Below are 22102 nucleotides of genomic sequence, written 5' to 3' on the forward strand. Positions count from 1 at the left end.
CTTCCCCTGACAGTTTCTCTTCATACTGTGCACACTTCTACCAATAGTGAGGAAAATAATTCATCAGCATTAAAAAAAACTAATATCAATATATTATGGAAGTTGTAAAACATTGCCCTTTATGGGGGAAAATGACAGGACTTATTTTTATCTGTTTATTAGGGTTCTACCTGAAGGAAAATTGTCAGAAATCATAAGCTATAACAAAAAAAGTGAACACAGTCATACAGTAGAAATCTATTTAATACTCTCACTAAAATTAGCAATGGAAGACAAAAGGTTCTATGAACCAGCTCAGAACAGACATCTAAGAATGGCTGAGGAGTGATGCATGAATTATACACAGGAAAAGCAATCTAGTAAACAGGCAGATACAGAATATGCTCCAGTTATTTGGCACAATATAGCATTTCATATAAAATATGTATCATTCTTGTTCATACTCTTAATTCATGAAGTGAAAGCTTGCCACTACCTGTCACTAATGACAAATCCATTATCATCAAAACATCTCTGTATATAGCATTCAAAAAATAGATCAATATTTATTCAAATCTATGATGTTTTACATTATTTCAATCAATATGAAACAAAAATAACACTGACCTATGCTGAACTAAAATTCTTGAAATTATTGTGTAAACTAATGTTTTTCAGAATAATTCTTTTTTAGTCGATTTGTCCTTGGACTTAGTCACCGACCAAGTTTTTCAGTGCAATCTGTTTTGGAATATCTGACATCTCTTGCAGACTGGAATGCCTATGATTAAAAGCAAATAACAGCACTGACACCTACGATTCACAGTGAAAACGGTGCCTGAAATCTTTCTCAATACTTACATTACTCAAATAGTTTGCTTACACAAATTTTTTAAAAGTCAATATACTACTGATAATAATCCTGAGATTATCAAAATGAATGTTTCCCTTTTAAGTGGAAATAATTTTTAAAACATTCTTCTTCTTCTGAAGTCCATCACCTCTACTGGGGCATAATCTGCTTACAGCAGCTCGACAGAGTCATCTGACCTGGGCCAGTCTTCCAAGTCCTCCCGAGATGTCGCCCATCTTAAGGTCCTTCCTCTCTTAGGGATGAAGTCTTTGGAGCTTCTGTTGGCATTCTGAAGTGCTGGGTTTTTACGGGGTGGAGTTGCTAGCCCCATGCGCAACCCTCCTTCTTTTGAAGCTGGGTTTGGGACCATCCGTGACGGAGTTTTTTTTAAGATTACTTTTCTTCAATTTGGAATTAGATTATGAGGACACACAGTCCTCTTTTATTGTCATTTAGTAATGCATGCATTAAATTAGAATGTTATACTGATATAAGATTTAATTTAATTCCACTATATTTGATGTTGTAGGATGTCTAACAGCCTCTAATAAAAGTCTCCAATGATCTCTGAGGCAATAGGAACTTACAACAGAGGGCATACAACAAAGCAAAAATTAGCGGGAAGGTAAGAGGATTGGGAAGGGGCCATTCAGACGGCTGAGGTGAATCAGTTAAGAATGGAGCAAATAACAAAAGGTGCCCAGTCCCAGGACCTGATCGCTTGGGTTCTCCGAATGTCTCATAAGACGCGCCCCCACCCCCCCGTTTGTCAAGCTGATCAGAGAAGTAAGAGAGGAGGAGAATGCGATGGAGGCGCGGGAAGCAACTTTCCAGCATGTCATGGAGAAGACGGTGGGGGATATAAACTTGCTTGAGGTATTGGTGTACCTGGATGATCTCATAGTGTTCGGGTCCACCTTGGAGGAACATGAAGCAAGGCTACTGAAGGCGCTGGGCCACCTGAAAGCTGAGGGATTAAAGCTTACCCTGGACAAGTGCCAGTTCTGCAAGATATCAGTCAACTATGTTGGGCACATAGTCTCAGGAGATGGAGTAGCTATGGATCATCTAAGATAGAGGCGGTGACCACATGGACAAGGCACTCCTTGGATTCTGTGGCTGCTAATGGAGGTTCATAAAGAACTACTCTAAAGTGAGTCATCTTTTAAATCAGCTTCTGTGCTGTTACCCTCCCAGGGAAGAAACAGAGGACAAAAAGAGAGGATGGTAAAGAGGCCCTTCAGAGCCTTGGGGCGAGATGGGACGCAAAATGTGAACAGGCCTTTCAGTTGCTGAAGGAGCTGCTGACACAGGTGCCTGTGCTGGCTTTTGCAGACCCCCAGTTGCCCCAGTTGCCATAAACATTGCATACAGATGCCAGCAGAGAGGGCTTAGGGGGTGTTCTTTATCAGGATCAGGGCACAGGGTTGAAACCTGTCGCATTTGTCAGCCAGAGTCGGTCACCCTCTGAGCGGAACAACCCCATGCACAAATTGGAGTTCCTGGCATTCAGATGGGCTATAGTGGATAAGCTAAGTGACTCTCTATATGGTGCCAAGTTCGAGGTGAGGACAGACAACAAGCCATTAACTTATATCCTGACCTTGGCGAAATTGGATCCCACAGGCATTGCCTGCCTATGACCAGCCTGAAGTACCGGCCGGGGAGTCAGAACATTGATGCCGATGCGTTGTCCCAATGGACGAAGAGTGGGAGAGCGTTCCTACCCCTGGAGTGAAAGCCATGTGCCAGTTTTCCATCACAGGGAAGGCAGAGGCAAGGCAAGGGCAAGACCGAGCGGTAGATCATTTGGGAGCTTCTGATGACGCCATTCCACAAGCTTACTGCAACCTGACGGCTCTGAAGACCAAGCAGTTTTTCAGAATTGAGCCCTGGGGAAGTGGCAGCCGCTCAGCGAGATGACCTATGCATTGGTACTGTTTGGTCAGCAGTTGTGAAAGGGGACACGGTCCAAACAGACAAGATGAAACACTCTGCGGTGTCTCTAGTACTGAGAGAATGGCCCAGATTGGAGTTGAGGAACCAGATCCTATACCGGGTCACGTCACCTCTGGACCAACCTCAGCGTTCCCAGCTGGTTCTGCCTGAGAAGTATCGGAGGATTGTGTTGAAGTCACTTCATGATGATTCTGGCCTTTTGGAGGTTGACAAGCCCTATGGATTAATCAGAGGTTGGTTTTACTGGCCCTGAAAGAAGCCAGGTACTGCAAGTCATGCATTCGATGTATACGGAGGACGATGCTGTCTATGAGGGCTGCTCTGTTGTCTCACTTGCAGAGTGCAGGGCCACTTGACCTGGTGTGTATGGATTTCCTGTCAATAGAGCCAGATGCCAGCAACATGGCGAATGTCTTGGTCATTACAGATCACTACACCAGACATGCACAAGCCTTCCCTACCAAGGATCAGAGGGCGTCCACGGTGGCCAAAGTGATATGGGAGAAGTATTTCATTTATTACGGCCTCCCCAAGCAGATACATAGTGATCACGGACCGGATTTCGAGAGTAGGCTCATACATGAATTACTGAGCATGCTTGGAGTTGAGAAGTCAAGGACTACGCCTTATCCCCCACAGGGTGATCCCCAGCCTAAGAGGTTCAATCAGACCTTGCTAGACATGCTCAGAACCTTGGAAATCAGCAAGAAGAACAAGTGGAGTCAACACATTGGTCCACTGCTACAACTGTACACGAAATGAAGTTACTGGGTACTCGCGGTATTATCTGATGTTTGGACATGAGACGAGGTTGCCAATCGACCTTCGTTTTGGAACTGGCGAGGAAGATCTACTGCTGAAGATCTATCTGAAGTACATGTCTGATATGAGAAGGGAGCTGAAAAAGGCTTATGAGTTAGCTGAGGTCTCGGCTACCAAGCAGAATCAAGGAAATAAGAGGAGGTATGATCAAAAGGTTAGGTTCTCCCAACTCCTGCCAGGAGACCGAATCCTCATAAGGAATTTGGGGCTACCTGGGAAGTATTAGTTGGCTGACCGCTGGGCGGCTACACCCTATGTAGTGGAGAGTTAGGTGCCAAATGTACCAGCTTTCTGGGTGAAAGCAGAGGATGGGGCTGGGCCTGTCAAGATTCTCCATCAGAACCACCTTCTGCCTCTGGGACAAGAGGTGTGTGTTGACCCAGAGCCCGACTTGAAACCTACACCTACTAAGAGGACTCTGCGGCAACGTGAGGAGAATGAAGGACCAGCAGCACGAAAGATTAAACCGGCCCCTGCCCCTGAATGGGATACGAACTCGGAGGATGAGGAAATGGGGGTGTGATATATACTGCCTTTCGCTAACTCCCCACTAATTGAGGAACCCTTCTCACGCTGAGGCAGGTAAAACAGGAGGGGACTAGCAGCGGACAGGCAGGCGTGCAGCTGAACCACGAAGGGGAGCTGGGCTCTAAAGTAACGGGGAATGAATCTGAGCTCAGCCACATAGCCGAGGGATCCGAATTGCAGGAGGACACAAGTGATGTACCGGAGAGGCCTCGCCACATGGACCAGAAGTATCCCAAGCGGTGTCTGAAAATGAAGAAGTAGATGATGATATAAGGAAGTCTCTAAGAGTCAGGAGACTCCCAGTTAGGCTGGCCTATGTAGCACCGGGGGAACAGAGTGTTACGACTATCGCCCTAGTGAGATATGTCACTACCATTTACAAATGGATTGGAGGTTCTGACATAGATAGAGTGGATAGTCAGTGCCTCTTCCCCAGGGCACCACTACTCAATACAAGAGGACATGGCTTTAAGGTAAGGGGTGGGAAGTTCAAGGGGGATATTAGAGGAAGGTTTTTTACTCAGAGAGTGATTGGTGCGTGGAATGCACTGCCTGAGTCAGTGGTGGAGGCAGATACACTAGTGAAGTTTAAGAGACTACTAGACAGGTATATGGAGGAATTTAAGGTGGGGGGTTATATGGGAGGCAGGGTTTGAGGGTCGGCACAACATTGTGGGCCGAAGGGCCTGTACTGTGCTGTACTGTTCTATGTTCTATGTTCTATCATGAAATTCCTTTGAAAACAGTGTTATTAATGATGGGATGACAAATTAGTTACAAGTCATGAGGACATGACTATTTGTGGTGGGGGGAGAGTGTAATGCCCTGGTTCATATTTTTACTGTTATACTGTATGTATTTCATACAGCAATTCTGTAAGAGCAGTCTGTTCTGCTGTCAGCCTGTTTGGATCATTGTTAAGATAAGGGATGATGAGGAATGTGTGCCATCCAATTAGGATGGTGGAATTAGGGGGAGGTTTTCTTGATGAGGGACAGTAAGATTAGTCTTGGGGTTTTTTTTGTTCGGCAGGAGATGAAGAGAGAAGATGCTAGGGAGAATCAGTCAAAGAATATGACCTAGTGGGAGACCCGTTTGTTCGAGACTGATTGCGAGCGACGTTCGGAAGGTGGTGTGTGCTTTCACGCTGACCGAGGGCTCAGCGCGTGAGTGACAGCGAAGTTCAAGATGAGCTCCAACTTGTGCACGTTTAACTGTTTAATTAAAATGGGCCCTTTTCTTTTTGCTTTTCTCTACTAGCCCTATCGCCCGGTAGCACTCACATCGACAGTGATGAAATGCCTTCAGAGGTTGGTCATGACTAGACTGAACTCCTGCCTCAGCAACGACCTGGACCCATTGCAATTTGCCTATCGCCACAATAGGTCAACGGCAGAAGCAATCTCAATGGCTCTCCACATGATTTTAGACCACCATCATTCCCACAATCCTGATTGAGAAGTTGCAGAACCTGGGCCTCTGTACCTCTCTCTGCAAATGGATCCTTGACTTCCTAACCGGAAGACCACAGTCTGTGTGGATTGGTAATAACATATCCTCCTCACTGATGATCAACACTGGTGCACCTCAAGGGTGTGTGCTGGGCCCACTGCTCTACTCTCCATATACCCATGACTGTGTGACAAGGCATAGCTCAAATACCATCTACAAATTTGCTGACGATACAACCGTTGTTGGTAGAATCTCAGGTGGTGATGAGAGCACATACAGAAGTGAGATATGCCAACTAGTGGAATGGTGCCGCAGTAACAACCTGGCACTCAACGTCAGTAAGATGAAAGAGCTGACTGTGGACATCAAGAAGGGTAAGACGAAGGAACACATATCAATCCTTATAGAGGGATCAGATGTGGAGAGAGAGTAGTTTCAAGCTCCTGGGTGTCAAGATCTCTGAGGATCTATCTGGTCCCAACATAGTTATAAAGAAGGCAAGACAGCAGCTACACTTCATTAGGTGTTTGAAGAGATTTGGCATGTCAACAAATACACTCAAAAACTTCTATAGATGTACCATGGAGAGCATTCTGACGGGCAGCATCACTGTCTGGTATGGAGGGTCTACTGCACAGGACTGAAAGAAGCTGCAGAAGGTTGTAAATCTAGTCAGCTTCATCTTGGGCACTAGCCTACAAAGTACCCAGGACATCTTCAGGGAGCAGTGTCTCAGAAAGACAGTGTCCATTATTAAGGACCTCCAGCACCCAGGGCATGCCCTTTTCTCACTGTTACCATCAGGTAGGAGGTACAGGGGCCTAAAGACACACACTCAGCGATTCAGAAACAGCTTCTTACCCTCTGCCATCCGATTCCTAAATGGATATTGAGCCCTTGGACACTACCTCACCTTTTATAATATACAGTATTTCTATTCTTGCACTTTTTAAAATCTATTCAATATGCGTAATTGATTTACTTGTGTATTTATTATTATTCTTTTTATTTTTTTCTCTTCTAGATTATGTATTGCATTGAACTGCAGCTGCTAAGTTACAAATTTCACATCACATGCCAGAGATAATAAACCTGATTCTTATTCTTTAGTTAAGATTCATAAATATAATTCCTTTAATCATATACAGTGCACTATCTGTTATTTGTGGCACTAATTTGAAACAGGGAAGCAAATTACACAGCATCACACAAACCGAGGCTTGGGGAGAGACAGCCATCTCAGTCTCACGAGTTTGGCGGGATCGGAGAGCGTTTTCCCTAGACTTAGGCGCCGAGGGAACTAGGGGGGTTTCAGAGTCAATTGTTAGGAATGAGGTTATAGAGTACTTGGTGACACAGGACAAGATAAGACAAAGTCAGCATAGTTTCCTTAAGGGAAAATCTTGCCTGACCAACCTGTTGGAATTCTTTGAGGAGATTACAAGTAGGACAGATAAAGGGGATGCAGTGATGTTGTATTAAAAAGACCATTATATTACAGGAAAGTTACTGGCATGATTAGAGCATTGGCTTATTGGTAGGAGGCAGCAAGTTGGAATAAAAGGATCCCTTTCTGGTTGGCTGCCAGTGACTAGTGGTGTTCTGTAGGGTTCAGTGTTGGGATCACTTCTTTTTATGCTGCATGTCAATGATTTAGATGATGGAATAGATGGCTTTGTTGTCTGGTTTGCAGATGATACAAAGATTGGTGGAGGGGCAACTAGTGTTGAGGAAACAGGAAAGTTGCAGGAGGATTTAGACAGTTTCGGAGAACAGGCAAGGAAAATGAAATGCAATGTGGGAAAATGCATGGTCATGCACTTTGGCAGAAGAAATAAATGTGCAGACTATATTCTGAACAGGGAGAAAATCCAAAAATCTGAGATACAAAGAGTCTTGGGTGTCCTTGTGCCGAACACCCTAAAGGTTATCCTGCTGGTTGAGTTGGTGGTGAGGAAGGCAAATGCAATGTTAGCACTAATTTCATGAGGTCTAGAAAAGAAGAGCAGAGATGTGATGCTGAGGCTTTATAAGGCACTAGTGAAGCTTTACCTTGAGTATTGTGAGCAGTTTGGGGCTTCCCATCTCAAAAAAGATGTGCTGGCATTGGAGAGGGTTCAGAGGAGGCACACAAGGATGATTCTGGGAATGAAAGAGTAATCACATGAGGAACAGTTGATGAGTCTGTTACTGTGCTCGCTGGAATTTAGAAGGATAAAAGGGGGGGTATATCATTGAAATCTTTCAAATGTTAAAAGGCCTAGACAGAGTAGCTGTGGAAAGGATGGGGGAGTCTAGGACACAAGGGCACAGCCTCAGGATAGAGGGGCATCCATTTAAACAGAGATGCATGGTAATTTATCTAGCCAGAGGGTGGTGAATTTGTGGAATTTGTTACCACAGACAGCTGCGGAGGGCAGGTCCTTGGGTGTACTTAAGGCGGAAATTGATAGGTTCTTGATGGCCATGGCATTAAAGGTTATGGGGAGAAGGCCCGGGAGTGGGACTGAGGAGAGGGAAAAAGGATCAGCCATGATTGAATGGTGCAGCAGACAATGGGCCAAATGGCCTAACTGTGCTCCTATGTCTTATCGTCAACAAAACACCTGATAAATAAATTTGAATTCTAATTGTGCTCCTATGTCTTATCGTCATGAAAACAACAACAAAAGCAATTAAGCAACTTATATGGAATATATGTTGTTTATACAATGTGTGTTATTTTGTGCAGAATGTTTAATTACAGAATATGGCCAGAAAATGGTGTTTTATATTGAATCCCACAAAAGGGTTTCTTTCATAGTTGAGATCCTCCCCCAGCTTCTCTGTACAATCCCCTTTTCTTTGACTCCCTTGTCCCTATTCCCAAAGGTGCAATGCCTGGATGAAATTACATCGTTCTACAAGCATGTCTGCATGGTTATGTTACAATACTCTCTTTTCTTTCCTTTCCTACATCATCTGTCAAATATATTCCGAGCTCCAACCTACTCTTATTCAGGATGATTCACCTGCGTAAACATATTTTGCTCTAACTTCGTAAGAAGTTTGTGTTGAACCTTAAGCTTTTTGCCTTTGATCAATGTCTCTTCTGGGGTCCCCCATTCATCCACTCCCCCACTAACACCAAATCACTTTTATTCCAACCATCTTCCAAAGTGACCAGTTCAAAAACAAAACATGGCTAATCTCACCACCTATCGTTTGATCTCCTTCCCAAGATGAATTACTGGTCAGAATCTCACACCTATGGCTATTTAAAGGCTCATAACAACCAGAAAAAATCCAACATCACTTCTTCAAAGGAAAAAATCCTTCCAACCATTCTAACCTCTCAGAACTGCTGCCCATTTCCAACCACCTTTCTAGCTTCAAGTCACGATACTGTAGCTGTACGCGTCCTTTACTTATTAAACACAGGAGTCTATTTGATCCATTAGGTCTATGCCAGTTCCAATAGAGAAATCCCATCAATGTAATTATGATTCTTCTTCCCCTGTGTTATTACAAATCATTTTCTCAAATTTTCTCAACTGTTTTTTCTGTCATTTACCTATATTATGAAATAAGTTGCAGTAGCCAATTAATCTACCAGCACCTCTTTGGATCTGTATTCTTTAGAGTTTAGAAGAATGAGAGGTGGTATTATTGAAACATACAAGATCCTAAGGGTACATGACATGGTAGATTTTAAGATCATTTTAATGGGGAGAGAAACTTGCATCCAGAGACAAACTTTCTAGGGCCAGTCATTTACTATAAATTGCACATTGCACATTCAGACGGAGACGTAACGTCAAGATTTTTACTCCCCATGTATGTGAAGGATGTAAGAAATGAAGTCAATTCAATTCAAAAGTGAATTATAGAAATTTCTTCTGGCAGGGAGTGGAGAATAAGGCTATTGACCATAAGACATATTGTAGGAGCATGATTAGGCCTTTTGGTTCATGGAGTCTGCTCTGTCATTCCATCATGGCTGACTTATTAGCCCTCTCAACTCCATTCTCCTGCGTTTCCTCTGCAACCTGTGATGACCTCACTAATCATGAACCTATCAACCTCTTTTTAAATATACCCAATTGTCAACTGGAATTCACTGCTACAGAAACTTGTAGAGGTTAGCTCAGTAGGTATTTACATCTTTGGAAGATTGAGGGCTCTGGAGCTACGGTACAAAAAAGATGTTGAAGGCTGGGGCGTATCATCCATGATCATAGTGAATGGTGGGGCAGGCTTGAAGGGCCAAATGGTTTACAGCTGATCCTATTTAATTATGTGGATGTGGGAGGGAACTATAAAACCTAGAGACAGGAAGCACATGCAAACTCCACACAGAGAAAAAACCAAGGTAAGGATTGATTAGGAGTGTGAGGTAGCAACACTAAATTCCAATATGTTTTAGCCCCATCTACAGCATCACAACCATACATGTTAGTTAATATTAGTCCATTGAGAGTAGGGGAGATTCAAACAAGAGGACATGAGTTGAGAGTTAAAGGGCAAAAGTTCAGGGGTAACATGAGGGGGAACTTCCTTACTCAGAGAGTGGTGGCTGTGTGAAACGAGCTTCCAGCAGAAGTGGTGAGGCAGGTTTGATGTTGTCGTTTGAAGTTAAACTGGACAGCTATATGGACAGGAAAGGAATGGAGGGTTATGGGCCGAGTGCAGATCGGTGGGACTAGATAAGAGTAAGAGTTCGGCACGGACTAGAACGGCCGAGATGGCCTGTTTCCGTGCTGTAATTGTTATATGGTCATATGGCTATATGATTATATGGTGTCTTGTAAGTACTATCATTATTTTTAGCTGCTTTAAGTCTTTCACAAAGTTGAGCAAATTCCAAATGCTTTTGCCCTATTAAATCACTTTGATATTGCTTTTCCTCATTCCTTCTGTATCTCAGATACTTTACTGCCCCAAATGGTTTCCCCTGGTGTCTCAGATTGGTGCAACTTTTGCTGCTTTCACTTTGTTTACCTCACAGATCACTATGTGTTTTAATCAGCGTGACTTGGCCACCTCATTGCAGTCATCTTCAACTATATTATTAAGAGCTAAATGAGCCAAACCTTCCCCCACTTAAGTCAGCAAACTGAAACCATCCTCCTCAACTTCTACAAACATTTATACATCTTCAAATTCAACATTATCTTCCTCCTAATTGCCACCTCAGACTTACGTACACCTACAGATTGTGGAAACTTGGCATGTTAATCCACGCTGAGCTCAGCTTTCTTTCCCACCTACAATCTACTGCAAAGCCTTCTAATCTTTCACCACAATCACTTGCCTCTGCATTATTTCTCATATTGACTACAAAGCCATAGTCCATGGTCTTGCATCCCCGTCTACACTCAAGGTCCATATTTTCTCTGATTCTGCAGAGCTCCATGGCACACCAGGATCAAGATTATCATCCAATCTCGTTTTTGAGTACCTTCTTAGTCCTACCCCAGCATCTCCAAATATCAAGTCTGGCCCAACTCTACATCCTTAAGTATACTATCTGGTCCTTCAACTTAATTCTAATTCTCTTCCCTCATTCCCTCTGCACCACTATCAGTGAACACTCTACTAGATACCTGGTGTCCCACCTTTAAATATCTGTCAATGACATATCTCCAATTCTATATTCAAAAGCTTCATCAGAAATTATCCTTCTACTGCACCTTGGATCCCTCCTTTACTAAAAACACAATGAGAAATGAGTTCATAAAATCTGGGGACTTTTTAAAATATGTTACCTTTGGCATATATCTTACAAGGGATGTAAGGGATAGGGGAGTCCCAGCATGGTAAAAGTAAAGGAAGTAAATGGACAACATTAAAAACATGTAATACACATCAAAGTTGCTGGTGAACGCAGCAGGCCAAGCAGCATCTCAGGAAGAGGTACAGTCGACGTTTCGGGCCGAGACCCTTCGTCAGGACATGTAACATGTAACAGTTTTGTCATAAAAAGACAAAATATTAAGTTTTTATTCCCTGAACTTATTCTACTACATTGAGCTAGAACATCACAGAGATAAAGATAAAGATTGCCTTTATATGACATGTACATCAAACCATACAGTGAAATGCCTCCTTTAGGTCAAATCAAATCAGTGAGAATTGTACTGGGCAGCCTGCAAGTGTCACCATGCTTCTGGCACCAACTTAGCATGCCCATAACTCACTAACACTAACTGTATGTCTTTGGAGTAGGGAGGAGACCAGAGCACCAGAAGGAAACCCACACAGTCACAGGGAGAATATACAGACTTCTTACTGTCAGCGTCAGGAATTGAAATCTGAGCTTAGGTGCTGTAAAGCATTTCATTAACCACTATGCAACAAGGGAGAAGGGATTCCTTCTCCAAAGGAAATCTATTGAATCAGGTTCAATGGCTTATTTACATCTTGTTTATCATATTTATCTTCCAGGATCTGAGCTTTGCTAGAAAGACCAGAATTAATTTGTCACCCCCAAACTATTCTTGTGAAGCTGATGGTGAGCTTACTTTTTGAACCACAGCTTCTGCTGCTATTAAAAAAGAAACTAGGGAATTTAGAGCCCAGCGACAATGAGGGATTTCAAATCTAGTTGGGAACTGATTTTAAAGGCAACGTTTGAGAGGTGGTGTTTTATGTTGCTGCTGCCCTTGTCCTTCTTGGCGATAAAGGGCATAGGTTTGTGATGATGCCAGAGTAGCCCAGACGAATAACCACTGCACGTCTGTAGAGAATAGCCACAGCATCACAGTTCGCTGGTAGTGTAGTGATGACACTTTAGGCTGATTGATGGGATGCCAATCAATGTGACAGCTTTATCTTGGATATAGGCATGACCTGCTTCGTTTTCTGAGAACTACCAATGGAATTGAATTTTATACAAACAAATATCATCACTTCTAATCTTAAGACAAATTGATGAAACAGTTGTAGATAGTTGGCATGTGACTGAGGAACTACTACAGTGATGTATTGGAGCTTGGATTACTGACTCCATCACAACAACTTCCTATGTATGAGATATGACTCCAATCACTGGACTGTTTTGTCCTTTGACATACAATGACTTCAGTTTCACCAGGGCACCTTGATGGTAAACTTGGTCAAATGCTACCTTAAGTTCAAGGGCAGTTATTCTTATAGCACTCAGGACTTTGATTCTTTGATCATACTTGGGCTAAGGCTGTGTTGAAGTCTAGATGTAGGTGATCTCAGCAAAAGCCAAAATTGACATTGATGAATTTGAACATAATGGGACACTGAAAATAAATGGCCATCTGAGAAAGCCCAGGTACTAACTACCCTTTAGACAAGGCCACACAGATCTTCTACTAGCCCCGGAGGGTTCCTGTACTGTGGAAAACGTCCTGCCTCGTCCCTGAGCCGAAGACGCCGTGCCCCAGCGGCCTCAATGACTACAGACCAGCGGCATTGACCTCCCACATCATGAAGACCCTGGAGAGACTTGTTCTGGAGCTGCTCCAGCCTATGGTCAGGCCACACTTAGATCCCCTCCAGTTTGCCTACCAGTCCCGACTAGGAGTTGAGGATGCCATCGTCTACCTGCTGAACCGTGTCTACACCCACTTGGACAAGCCAGTGAGCACTGTGAGGGTCACGTTTTTTGACTTCTCCAGCACGTTCAACACCATCCGCCCTGCTCTGCTGGAGGAGAAGCTGACAGCGATGCAGGGGGATGCTTCCCTGGTATCATGGATCCTTGATTACCTGACTGGCAGACCACAGTACGTGTGCTTGCAACACTGTGTGTCCGACAGAGTGATCAGCAGCACTGGGGCTCCACAGGGGACTGTCTTGTCTCCCTTTCTTTTCACCATTTACACCTCAGACTTCAACTACTGCACAGAGTCTTGTCATCTTCAGAAGTTTTCGCATGACTCTGCCATAGTTGGATGCATCAGCAAGGGAGATGAGGCTGAGTACAGGGCTACGGTAGGAAACTTTGTCACATGGTGTGAGCAAAATTATCTGCAGCTTAATGTGAAAGAGACTAAAGAGCTGGTGGTAGACCTGAGGAGAGCTAAGGCACTGGTAACCCCTGTTTCCATCCAGGGGTTCAGTGTGGACATGGTGGAGGATTACAAATACCTAGGGATACGAATTGACAATAAACTGGACTGGTCAAAGAACACTGAGGCTGTCTACAAGAAGGGTCAGAGCCGTCTCCATTTCCTGAAGAGACTGAGGTCCTTTAACATCTGCCGGATGATGCTGAGGATGTTCTACGAGTCTGTGGTGGCCAGTGCTATCATGTTTGCTGTTGTGTGCTGGGGCAGCAGGCTGAGGGTAGCAGACACCAACAGAATCAACAAACTCATTCGTAAGGCCAGTGATGTTGTGGGGATGGAACTGGACTCTCTCACGGTGGTGTCTGAAAAGAGGATGCTGTCTAAGTTGCATGCCATCTTGGTCAATGTCTCCCATCCACTACATAATGTACTGGATGGGCACAGGAGTACATTCAGTCAGAGACTCATTCCACCGAGATGCAGCACAGAGCGTCATAGGAAGTCATTCCTGCCTGTGGCCATCAAACTTTACAACTCCTCCCTTGGAGGGTCTGACACCCTGAGCCAATAAGTTGGTCCTGGACTTATTTCATAATTTACTGGCATAATTTACATATTACTATTTAACTATTTTAGAGTGCAAAGTTTGTATGTTCCTGTCAGGATTAAAGGCAAATTGAATAGGAATAAGGAACCTTGGTTCTCAAGGGATATTGCAACTCTGATAAAGAAGTAGAGAGAGTTGTATGAAATGTATAGGAAACAGGGGGTAAATCAGGTGCTTGAGGAGTATAAAAAGTGCAAGAAAATACTTAAGAAAGAAATCAGGAGGGCTAAAAGAAGACATGAGGTTGCCTTGGCAGTCAAAGTGAAAGATAATCCAAAGAGCTTTTACAAGTATATTAAGAGCAAAAGGATCATAAGGGATAAAATTGGTCCTCTTGAAGATCAGAGTGGTCGGCTTTGTGCGGAACCAAAGGAAATGGGGGAGATCTTAAATAGGTTCTTTGCGTCTGTATTTACTAAGGAAGCTGGCATGAAATCTATGGAATTGAGAGAATCAAGTACTGAGACCATGGAAACTGTACAGATTGAAAAGGAGGAGGTGCTTGCTGTCTTGAGGAAAATTAAAGTGGATAAATCCCCGGGACCTGACAGAGTGTTCCCTCAGACCTTGAAGGAGACTAGTGTTGAAATTGCGGGGGCCCTGGCAGAAATATTTAAAATGTCGCTGTCTACGGGTGAAGTGCCAGAGGATTGGAGAGTGGCTCATGTTGTTCCGTTGTTTAAAAAAGGATCGAAAAGTAATCCGGGAAATTATAGGCCGGTGAGTTTAACGTCAGTAGTAGGTAAGTTATTGGAGGGAGTACTAAGAGACAGAATCTACAAGCATTTGGATAGACAGGGGCTTATTAGGGAGAGTCAACATGGCTTTGTGCGTGGTAGGTCATGTTCGACCAATCTGTTGGAGTTTTTCGAGGTTACCAGGAAAGTGGATGAAGGGAAGGCACTGGATATTGTCTACATGGACTTCAGTAAGACCTTTGACAAGGTCCCGCATGGGAGGTTAGTTAGGAAAATTCAGTCGCTAGGTATACATGGAGAGGTGGTAAATTGGATTAGACATTGGCTCAATGGAAGAAACCAGAGAGTGGTGGTAGAGAATTGCTTCTCTGAGTGCAGTGGTGTGCCACAGGGATCAGTGCTGGGTCCATTGTTATTTGTCATCTATATCAATGATCTGGATGATAATGTGGTAAATTGGATCAGCAAGTTTGCTGATGATACAAAGGTTGGAGGTGTAGTAGACAGTGAGGAAGGTTTTCAGAGCCTGCAGAGGGACTTGGACCAGCTGGAAAAATGGGCTGAAAAATGGCAGATGGAGTTTAATACTGACAAGTGTGAGGTATTGCACGTTGGAAGGACAAACCAACGTAGAACATACAGGGTTAATGGTAAGGCACTGAGGAGTGCAGTGGAACAGAGGGATCTGGGAATACAGATACAAAATTCCCTATAAGTGTCATCACAGGTAGATAGGGTCGTAAAGAGAGCTTTTGGTACATTGGCCTTTATTAATCGAAGTATTGAGTAGAAGAGCTGGAATGTTATGATGAGGTTGTATAAGGCACTGGTGAGGCTGAATCTGGAGTATTGTGTTCAGTTTTTGGTCACCAAATTACAGGAAGGATATAAATAAGGTTGAAAGAGTGCAGAGAAGGTTTACAAGGATGTTGCCGGGACTTGAGAAACTCAGTTACAGAGAAAGGTTGAATAGGTTAGGACTTTATTCCCTGGAGCGTAGAAGAATGAGGGGAGACTTGACAGAGGTATATAAAATTATGATGGGTATAGATAGAGTGAATGCAAGCAGGCTTTTTCCACTGAGGCAAGGGAAGAAAAAAACCAGAGGACATGGGTTAAGGGTGAGGGGGGAAACGTTTAAAGGGAACATTAGGGGGGGCTTCTTCACACAGAGAGTGGTGGGAGTATGGAATGAGCTGCCAGACAAGGTGGTAAATGCGGGTTCTTTTTTAACATTTAAGAATAAATTGGACAGATACATGGATGGGAGGTGTATGGAGGGATATGGTCCGTGTGCAGGTCAGTGGGACTAGGCAGAAAATGGTTCGGTACAGCCAAGAAGGGCCAAAGGGCCTGTTTCTGTGCTGTAGTTTCTATGGTTCTATGGTTCTATGGTTCTATTACTATTTATTATTTTTGGTGCAACTGTAATGAAAACCAATTTCCCCCGGGATCAATAAAGTATGACTATGACTATGACTACTATTCAAGACAACGTACAGCAGAAAACCAGGCCCTATGGCCCAACGAGCAAAATACCTGTCCACGCTAATCCCATTTGCCCATGTTTGGCCCTTATCCTTCCAAACAATTCCTCCGCTTGTACCTGCCCAAATGTCTTTCAAATGTTGTAATTGTACCCAACTTGATCAGCTTGTTCTATATACCGTTTTCAGCACTCTCTATGTTAATAACCTGTCCCTCTGATCATCTGTAATTCTTTCCCCTCTCACCTTAACCTAATGCCTTCTAGTTTTAGATTCATCTACCCTGGGGAAAAATGCTATGACTATCTACCCTAACAGTGCTCCTCATGATTTTACATACCTCTACAATGTTTAAGAGGAACATGAGAGGAAACTTCTTCACTCAAAGCATGGTGAGGATGTGGAATGATCGGCCAGCACAAGTGGTGGATGCAATTTTGATTTCAACGTTATGGAGGGCTATGGTCTGGGTGCAGGTCGATGGTACTTGGCTGTTTAAATGTTTCGGCACAGACTAGATGGGCCAAAGGGCCTGTTTCTGTGCTGTAGTTTTCTATGATTCTTTGACTCAATAAGGCCTCCTCCTGAGGCCCATTCTCTCCTTCCTTCTCCTTCCTGTGCTTTATTCTAATCTATGTAGCTTCTGTATTCTAATCTATGTAGCTTCCAGTCAATCACTATACCAAGGAGAATGCAAAGCGGTATATTTTCACTTGAGAGTAGGTTTGTGTAGAAACCAACAGGATCAGCAAACTCTTCAGTACCTGTCACACCCCACTGCCTGTAGACTTCCACTGCTTGAAAGAAGAAATTGTCAGACACTGGCAGAATCATGCCAACACCCAGTTGGCAGCACGATACAGAAGGAATCAATCAGCAACATAGAAACATATAAAACCTACAGCACAATACAGGCCCTTCGGCCCACAAAGCTGTGCCAAACATGTCCTTACCTTAGAAATTAGGTAGGGTTACAACTAAGCACGTCTTTTTCAATAAATAGAGTTGTTGGCAGAGTACATATTTAATTATGTGACAATAACGGAAAGGCATTATTTTGTCTAAAATGGCAACAATAATGTCAACATGGATGATTTGTTGTACTATATAGGAACAGTACCAGGCCACTCGGCCCATATCTGCCAGCCTCCTCACTACTGTTCTCTAGCACTATTTCCTCAACAGTTTTGCAATGTGCTCCACAGTCATCAGCTTTATGAGGGAATGAAGGGCATTTGTAGTTTCCAAAGCATGAATGAATATGGTTCAAACACCACTGGAATGCTGTGCCCAATTTTGCACTTTAGGAAGGCCTTGAGAAAAGAAGTGTTATAATGCCTTTTAAAAGGGGAGCTGGAGGATACCAGCAATATAGGAAACCAAAATGCTAAGATACTGAATGCTGAAAATAGGGAGATAAAAGTGTAGGACCTCAAGAGGCAGTAATCCTATAGGGTCTAAATTTGAATGACAGGGAATGGGAACTGGAGCTGGACGATAGATGGTCAGCAACCAGGAGAGAAATTAAACTCTAAGAGAGAAAGCTAAGGGGGCTAGCAGAGAAAACAAAGCCAAGAAACAAACAGAACTAGAGCTGAAAAGATGCTACGAAGGATAATAACGTTGAAAATACAAGACAATAGCCATGGTGTCTGAATGCACAGAGCCCTTTCAACAAGGGAGGTAATTAACAGCTCAGATAGATATATAAAGATATTGTATTGTTGCCATTACAGAGACATGGCTGAAGGGTGACCAAGAATGAGAACTTAACTTTCCCTGAATTAACATGTTGGAAACGACTTCTTAACCCCCCTGCTGTCAGATTTCTGAATGGTCCATGAACCCATGAACACTATTTTGCTCTCTCTTTGCACTATATGTTTCTTATAGTAATTTTTAATTTATTCTACTGCACTGCTGACACAAAACAACAGATTTCATGACATGTGTCAGTGATAATCAACCTGATAGGTTCTGATTAACATTCTGATGCGGAATTTCAACCCAAAACATCAGCAATTCCTTTCCTCCCATAAATGCCATTCGTCCTGCTGAATTCTTCCTGTATTTGCTTTGTTTCTGCACATTCTGGCATCTGCAGTCTCTTGTATCTCCTAGGATTAACATAATTATGGACTCTGTGTTTAGATTCTACAGTAGAGAAACTGCAATGAGTTTGCACTTCTCTGCTGAATTTGATGTGGTGTCCAACACTAGCTAGTCAACAAAGCCCCAGCAAAGACTTGTCAGAAGGATTAGGACTCCATTTTCACACAGGAAGCCTATGGGGGTTTGCCGCAAGCTTGTCACAGAACTGTCAACATGTTGCAGACCAGAAATTTTAATCTGATTTATTATTACTTTACTACATCGGTTTCAGTGTACACTCAATAATGTACTGACATTTTCAGTTATCTCTTGCACAAGATTAACTAAACTTACAAGAATTGTTTGAGGGGCAGGTGGTAGAAAAAATTTTCTGAGCTGTTTCGATTTTTGAATTAATTCTAATTTTTATAAGCTCCTACCTCACTGCTCTCCCCAACATTCAATACCTTGTACTGGATGGTTGCACCCTTTACTCTTACTATACATATCTCACAGGAGATTATTACTCTGGGAGGTCATTCTACCTGTTTCTCACCCACACCAGTCTTGAGCTGTGCAGAATTTTACATGTGAACAAATCCTCCATCCTTTTAGGTGTTGTCCCACTGGAATAGGGCAGGAAAGTGGAAACTGTTACTGTACATGACATTAGCTGCTTGATTACCCAACACAGAAGAAACAGTGTTCGGAACATTCCAACAGGTGGGTGAGCAGACATATGCACCACATGGTGCCTGAACAAGTGGCTTCATCAAGTCATTTAAGAAAAACAAACCCAATGCTGGTGCTAAAGATTATTTTATTTTTGTGGGTTGCGTCTTGGAAGGACGAGGGCAGGGCAGTGGGTGTACAGGAGAATGAGTAATTCACTACACAGAATTTATTTTCCCCCAAGGTTACATGTTGTCATGGAATGATATAGGTGGATGGTACATGTTTCAGCTTTGTTTGGTCTACAGTTATCAACGGTGATCTCACGTAACGACAGAACAGCCTTGAAGGGTGGTATGAACTTATCCCATTTCAGATCCCAATATTGGGATTCTACAAAGACATCAGCACTTTCTCAAGTCTTTATGGTAATACAAAATATAGTGTTTTAAAATAGATTGGGGCTACCTGTAACAATAACTTTCAAAAGCTCTTTACCTTTTAGTAGAGAACGATACATAATCAGATAAAGCTCTTGCTTTTGTGGGAAGGCAGTCATATCTCATTCTGCAGCAAGTAGCGTATTAGAAACTAGGTCATATGTTTCTGGTGCATCATTTATGACTTTTTAATGTTAGCGTAGGTGCTAACAATTTTCACCTGAGTCAGAAAATTCTGGGTTGAAGACCAGATCCAGGGATGAGGACACAAAATTCAAGGCACTGCAAGAGTGCTTCACCGCCCAAGGGATTGGGTTTCAGAAAAAATGTTTCACCACAGCTGTGTCCGCTCTTTCACAAAGACCTCAATGACATTATTAAGAAAATTAACAGGGGGATCTTACAGACCGTAGATACAGATGCCCCTGCTCCACCATTCAACAGGATTATGTCTGATCACCCACTGGGGTATCACAGGTTCACCACATCTAGTTGAAGAAATTTCTCTTGCACTTGGCTCGAGGTAGCGCACCCGTATCCTGAGGCCATGAACCCTGGTTCTTGACTCTCCGTCTATCTGGACATCTTTCCTATATCCAAATCTGTTAAAATTTTACATCGATTTCTATGAGATCCCATTTATACTCCAGAGAATATAAGACTATCAATCCATTCTCTTCTCAAATATCAATCCTGCCACCCAGGGAATCACTCCAGTAAACTTTTGATGCATTCCTTCTATGGAAAGTTCATCTTTCCTGAGACAAGGAGACTAAAATTATGTATAAAATTGCAGATGATGTGTCACCAAAACCCTGTACAGCTGTATTAGGGCATCCTTGAACCTACCAACAAATGCTCTTACAATGATGGCCATCTGACCACTTACCTTACTAACTACTTTCAATTTGAGCCCTTGTTTTCAGGGCTTTTTTTGTACAAGGATATCCAGGTGTCACTGCACCTTTTCTTTTCTCTAAGTATCACCACTCAAGTAATATTCAACATTTCTGCTTTAAGAACCAAAGTGGATGACCTCACATTTTTCACAATGAGCTGAATCTGCCCTGCATTTACCTACCAGTCCAATTTGTCTTAATTATATTGGAGCCTCTCTGCATCTTCCTCAAGTGAGTTGCTGGGGCAAAAGCACTGAACCATGTGGCAACGTCTTCATCTCTGCCTACCATCCAGAAAAAGACTAGTTTATTCCCAGTCTGATTTCCTGTTCATCTTCTAATTCCCAATCTGCTCATCTGTTCCTCAATCTTGCATGCTTCCACATTTGCCTCTTATGTGGGACCTATTAAAACTCTTTTTAAGATCCACATCCACAGGTTCTCCCTTAGCTCCATTAATTACCCTAACACTATTTCTCTATTAATACTGATTAATTACCCTAATATGCTGTCTCTGGCCCCTTGCTTCCCTGTCGGACCTGGAGGTTATTTGCCTTCTCACAGGAAAACACGGCAGCCATCAGGGAACAGACAACTGTTTTGCAGGAGCTACCAGTAAGGTGTTTGAAACTTCTGTGCTATCATGCAATCTGTTTCCCAACAGATTTGCACACTGTTGTTTGTTCAGTCTTATGAAAGCCCCAGTGACACTATAGAACCGGGGTTCCAAACCTTTGCATGCCATGGACCCCAGGTTGGAAACCCTTGCTATAAAACTGGAGTTCAAATTCAAGTTTAGTGTCACCTGACTGTACATGTATGCAACTGAATGAAAAAATGTTTCCCCAGACCATGGTGCACCCACAAAACATATATCACACATCGGACATATAAACAAAATACTACCACAAATAAGTTAATAAAATGTAATTCAAAATGTATATGAAGTGCACAGCACAGGTAAAGAGTAAACAGCTTGCTGTCTTAGTAATGAGACCACAGCGGTGGCAAGGTATTCATTAGCCTCACAGCCAGAGGGAAGAAGTTGTTACCCAGTCTGGCAGTCCTGGTCCTGATGCTCCTGTACCTCCTTCCTGATGGTAATGGATCAAAGAGATTGTGGGATGGGTGGTGGGGATCCCCACCGATGCTTTGGGCCCTTCGTATACAGGCTCCTGGTAGGGCACGGCAGTAGCGTAGTGGTTAACGTGTGCTATTACAGCTCAGGACATTAAGAGCTCAGAGTTCAATTCCAATGTCATCTGTAAGGAGTTTGCACATCTTCCCCATGAACGCATTCGTTTCCTCCCACAGTTCAAAGGTGTAATAGTTAGTTAATAGGCTAATTGGTTATGTAAATCATTCCATGGTTAGGCTAAGGTTAAATCAGTGGGTTGCTGGTGATGCGGCTCGAAGGGCCAGAAGGGGCTATTCCACATTGTATTTCTAAATAAGCAAAATAACATTTTTTAAATGTCACAAATATGGAGGAAGGGAGACCCCAGTGATCCACTCGGTGGATTTTACTATCCTTTGTAGGACCTTATGGACCAATACCTTGCAGTTTCTGTACCACACGATGCAGCCAGAT

At 43.1% G+C, this 22102-nt stretch overlaps 1 protein-coding gene across 10 annotated transcripts in view; it reads right to left on the reverse strand.

The window, feature by feature from the left end:
- LOC134354946 (BTB/POZ domain-containing protein 19-like) overlaps window positions 1–22102 on the reverse strand; it is a 230778-nt gene that overhangs the window by 96243 nt on the left and 112433 nt on the right. For 6 of the 10 annotated variants that reach the window (XM_063064475.1, XM_063064465.1, XM_063064469.1 and 3 more), the window contains exon 5: window positions 7646–7735. The exons of the other annotated variants lie outside the window; for them this stretch is intronic. In XM_063064475.1, the coding sequence (XP_062920545.1) occupies window positions 7646–7735 (90 nt within the window). The remainder of the gene's footprint in view (window positions 1–7645; window positions 7736–22102) is intronic. 10 annotated transcript variants of the gene reach the window in all.

This window comes from Mobula hypostoma, chromosome 12 (assembly GCF_963921235.1).
Source record: "Mobula hypostoma chromosome 12, sMobHyp1.1, whole genome shotgun sequence".
Taxonomy (NCBI): Eukaryota; Metazoa; Chordata; class Chondrichthyes; order Myliobatiformes; family Myliobatidae; genus Mobula; species Mobula hypostoma.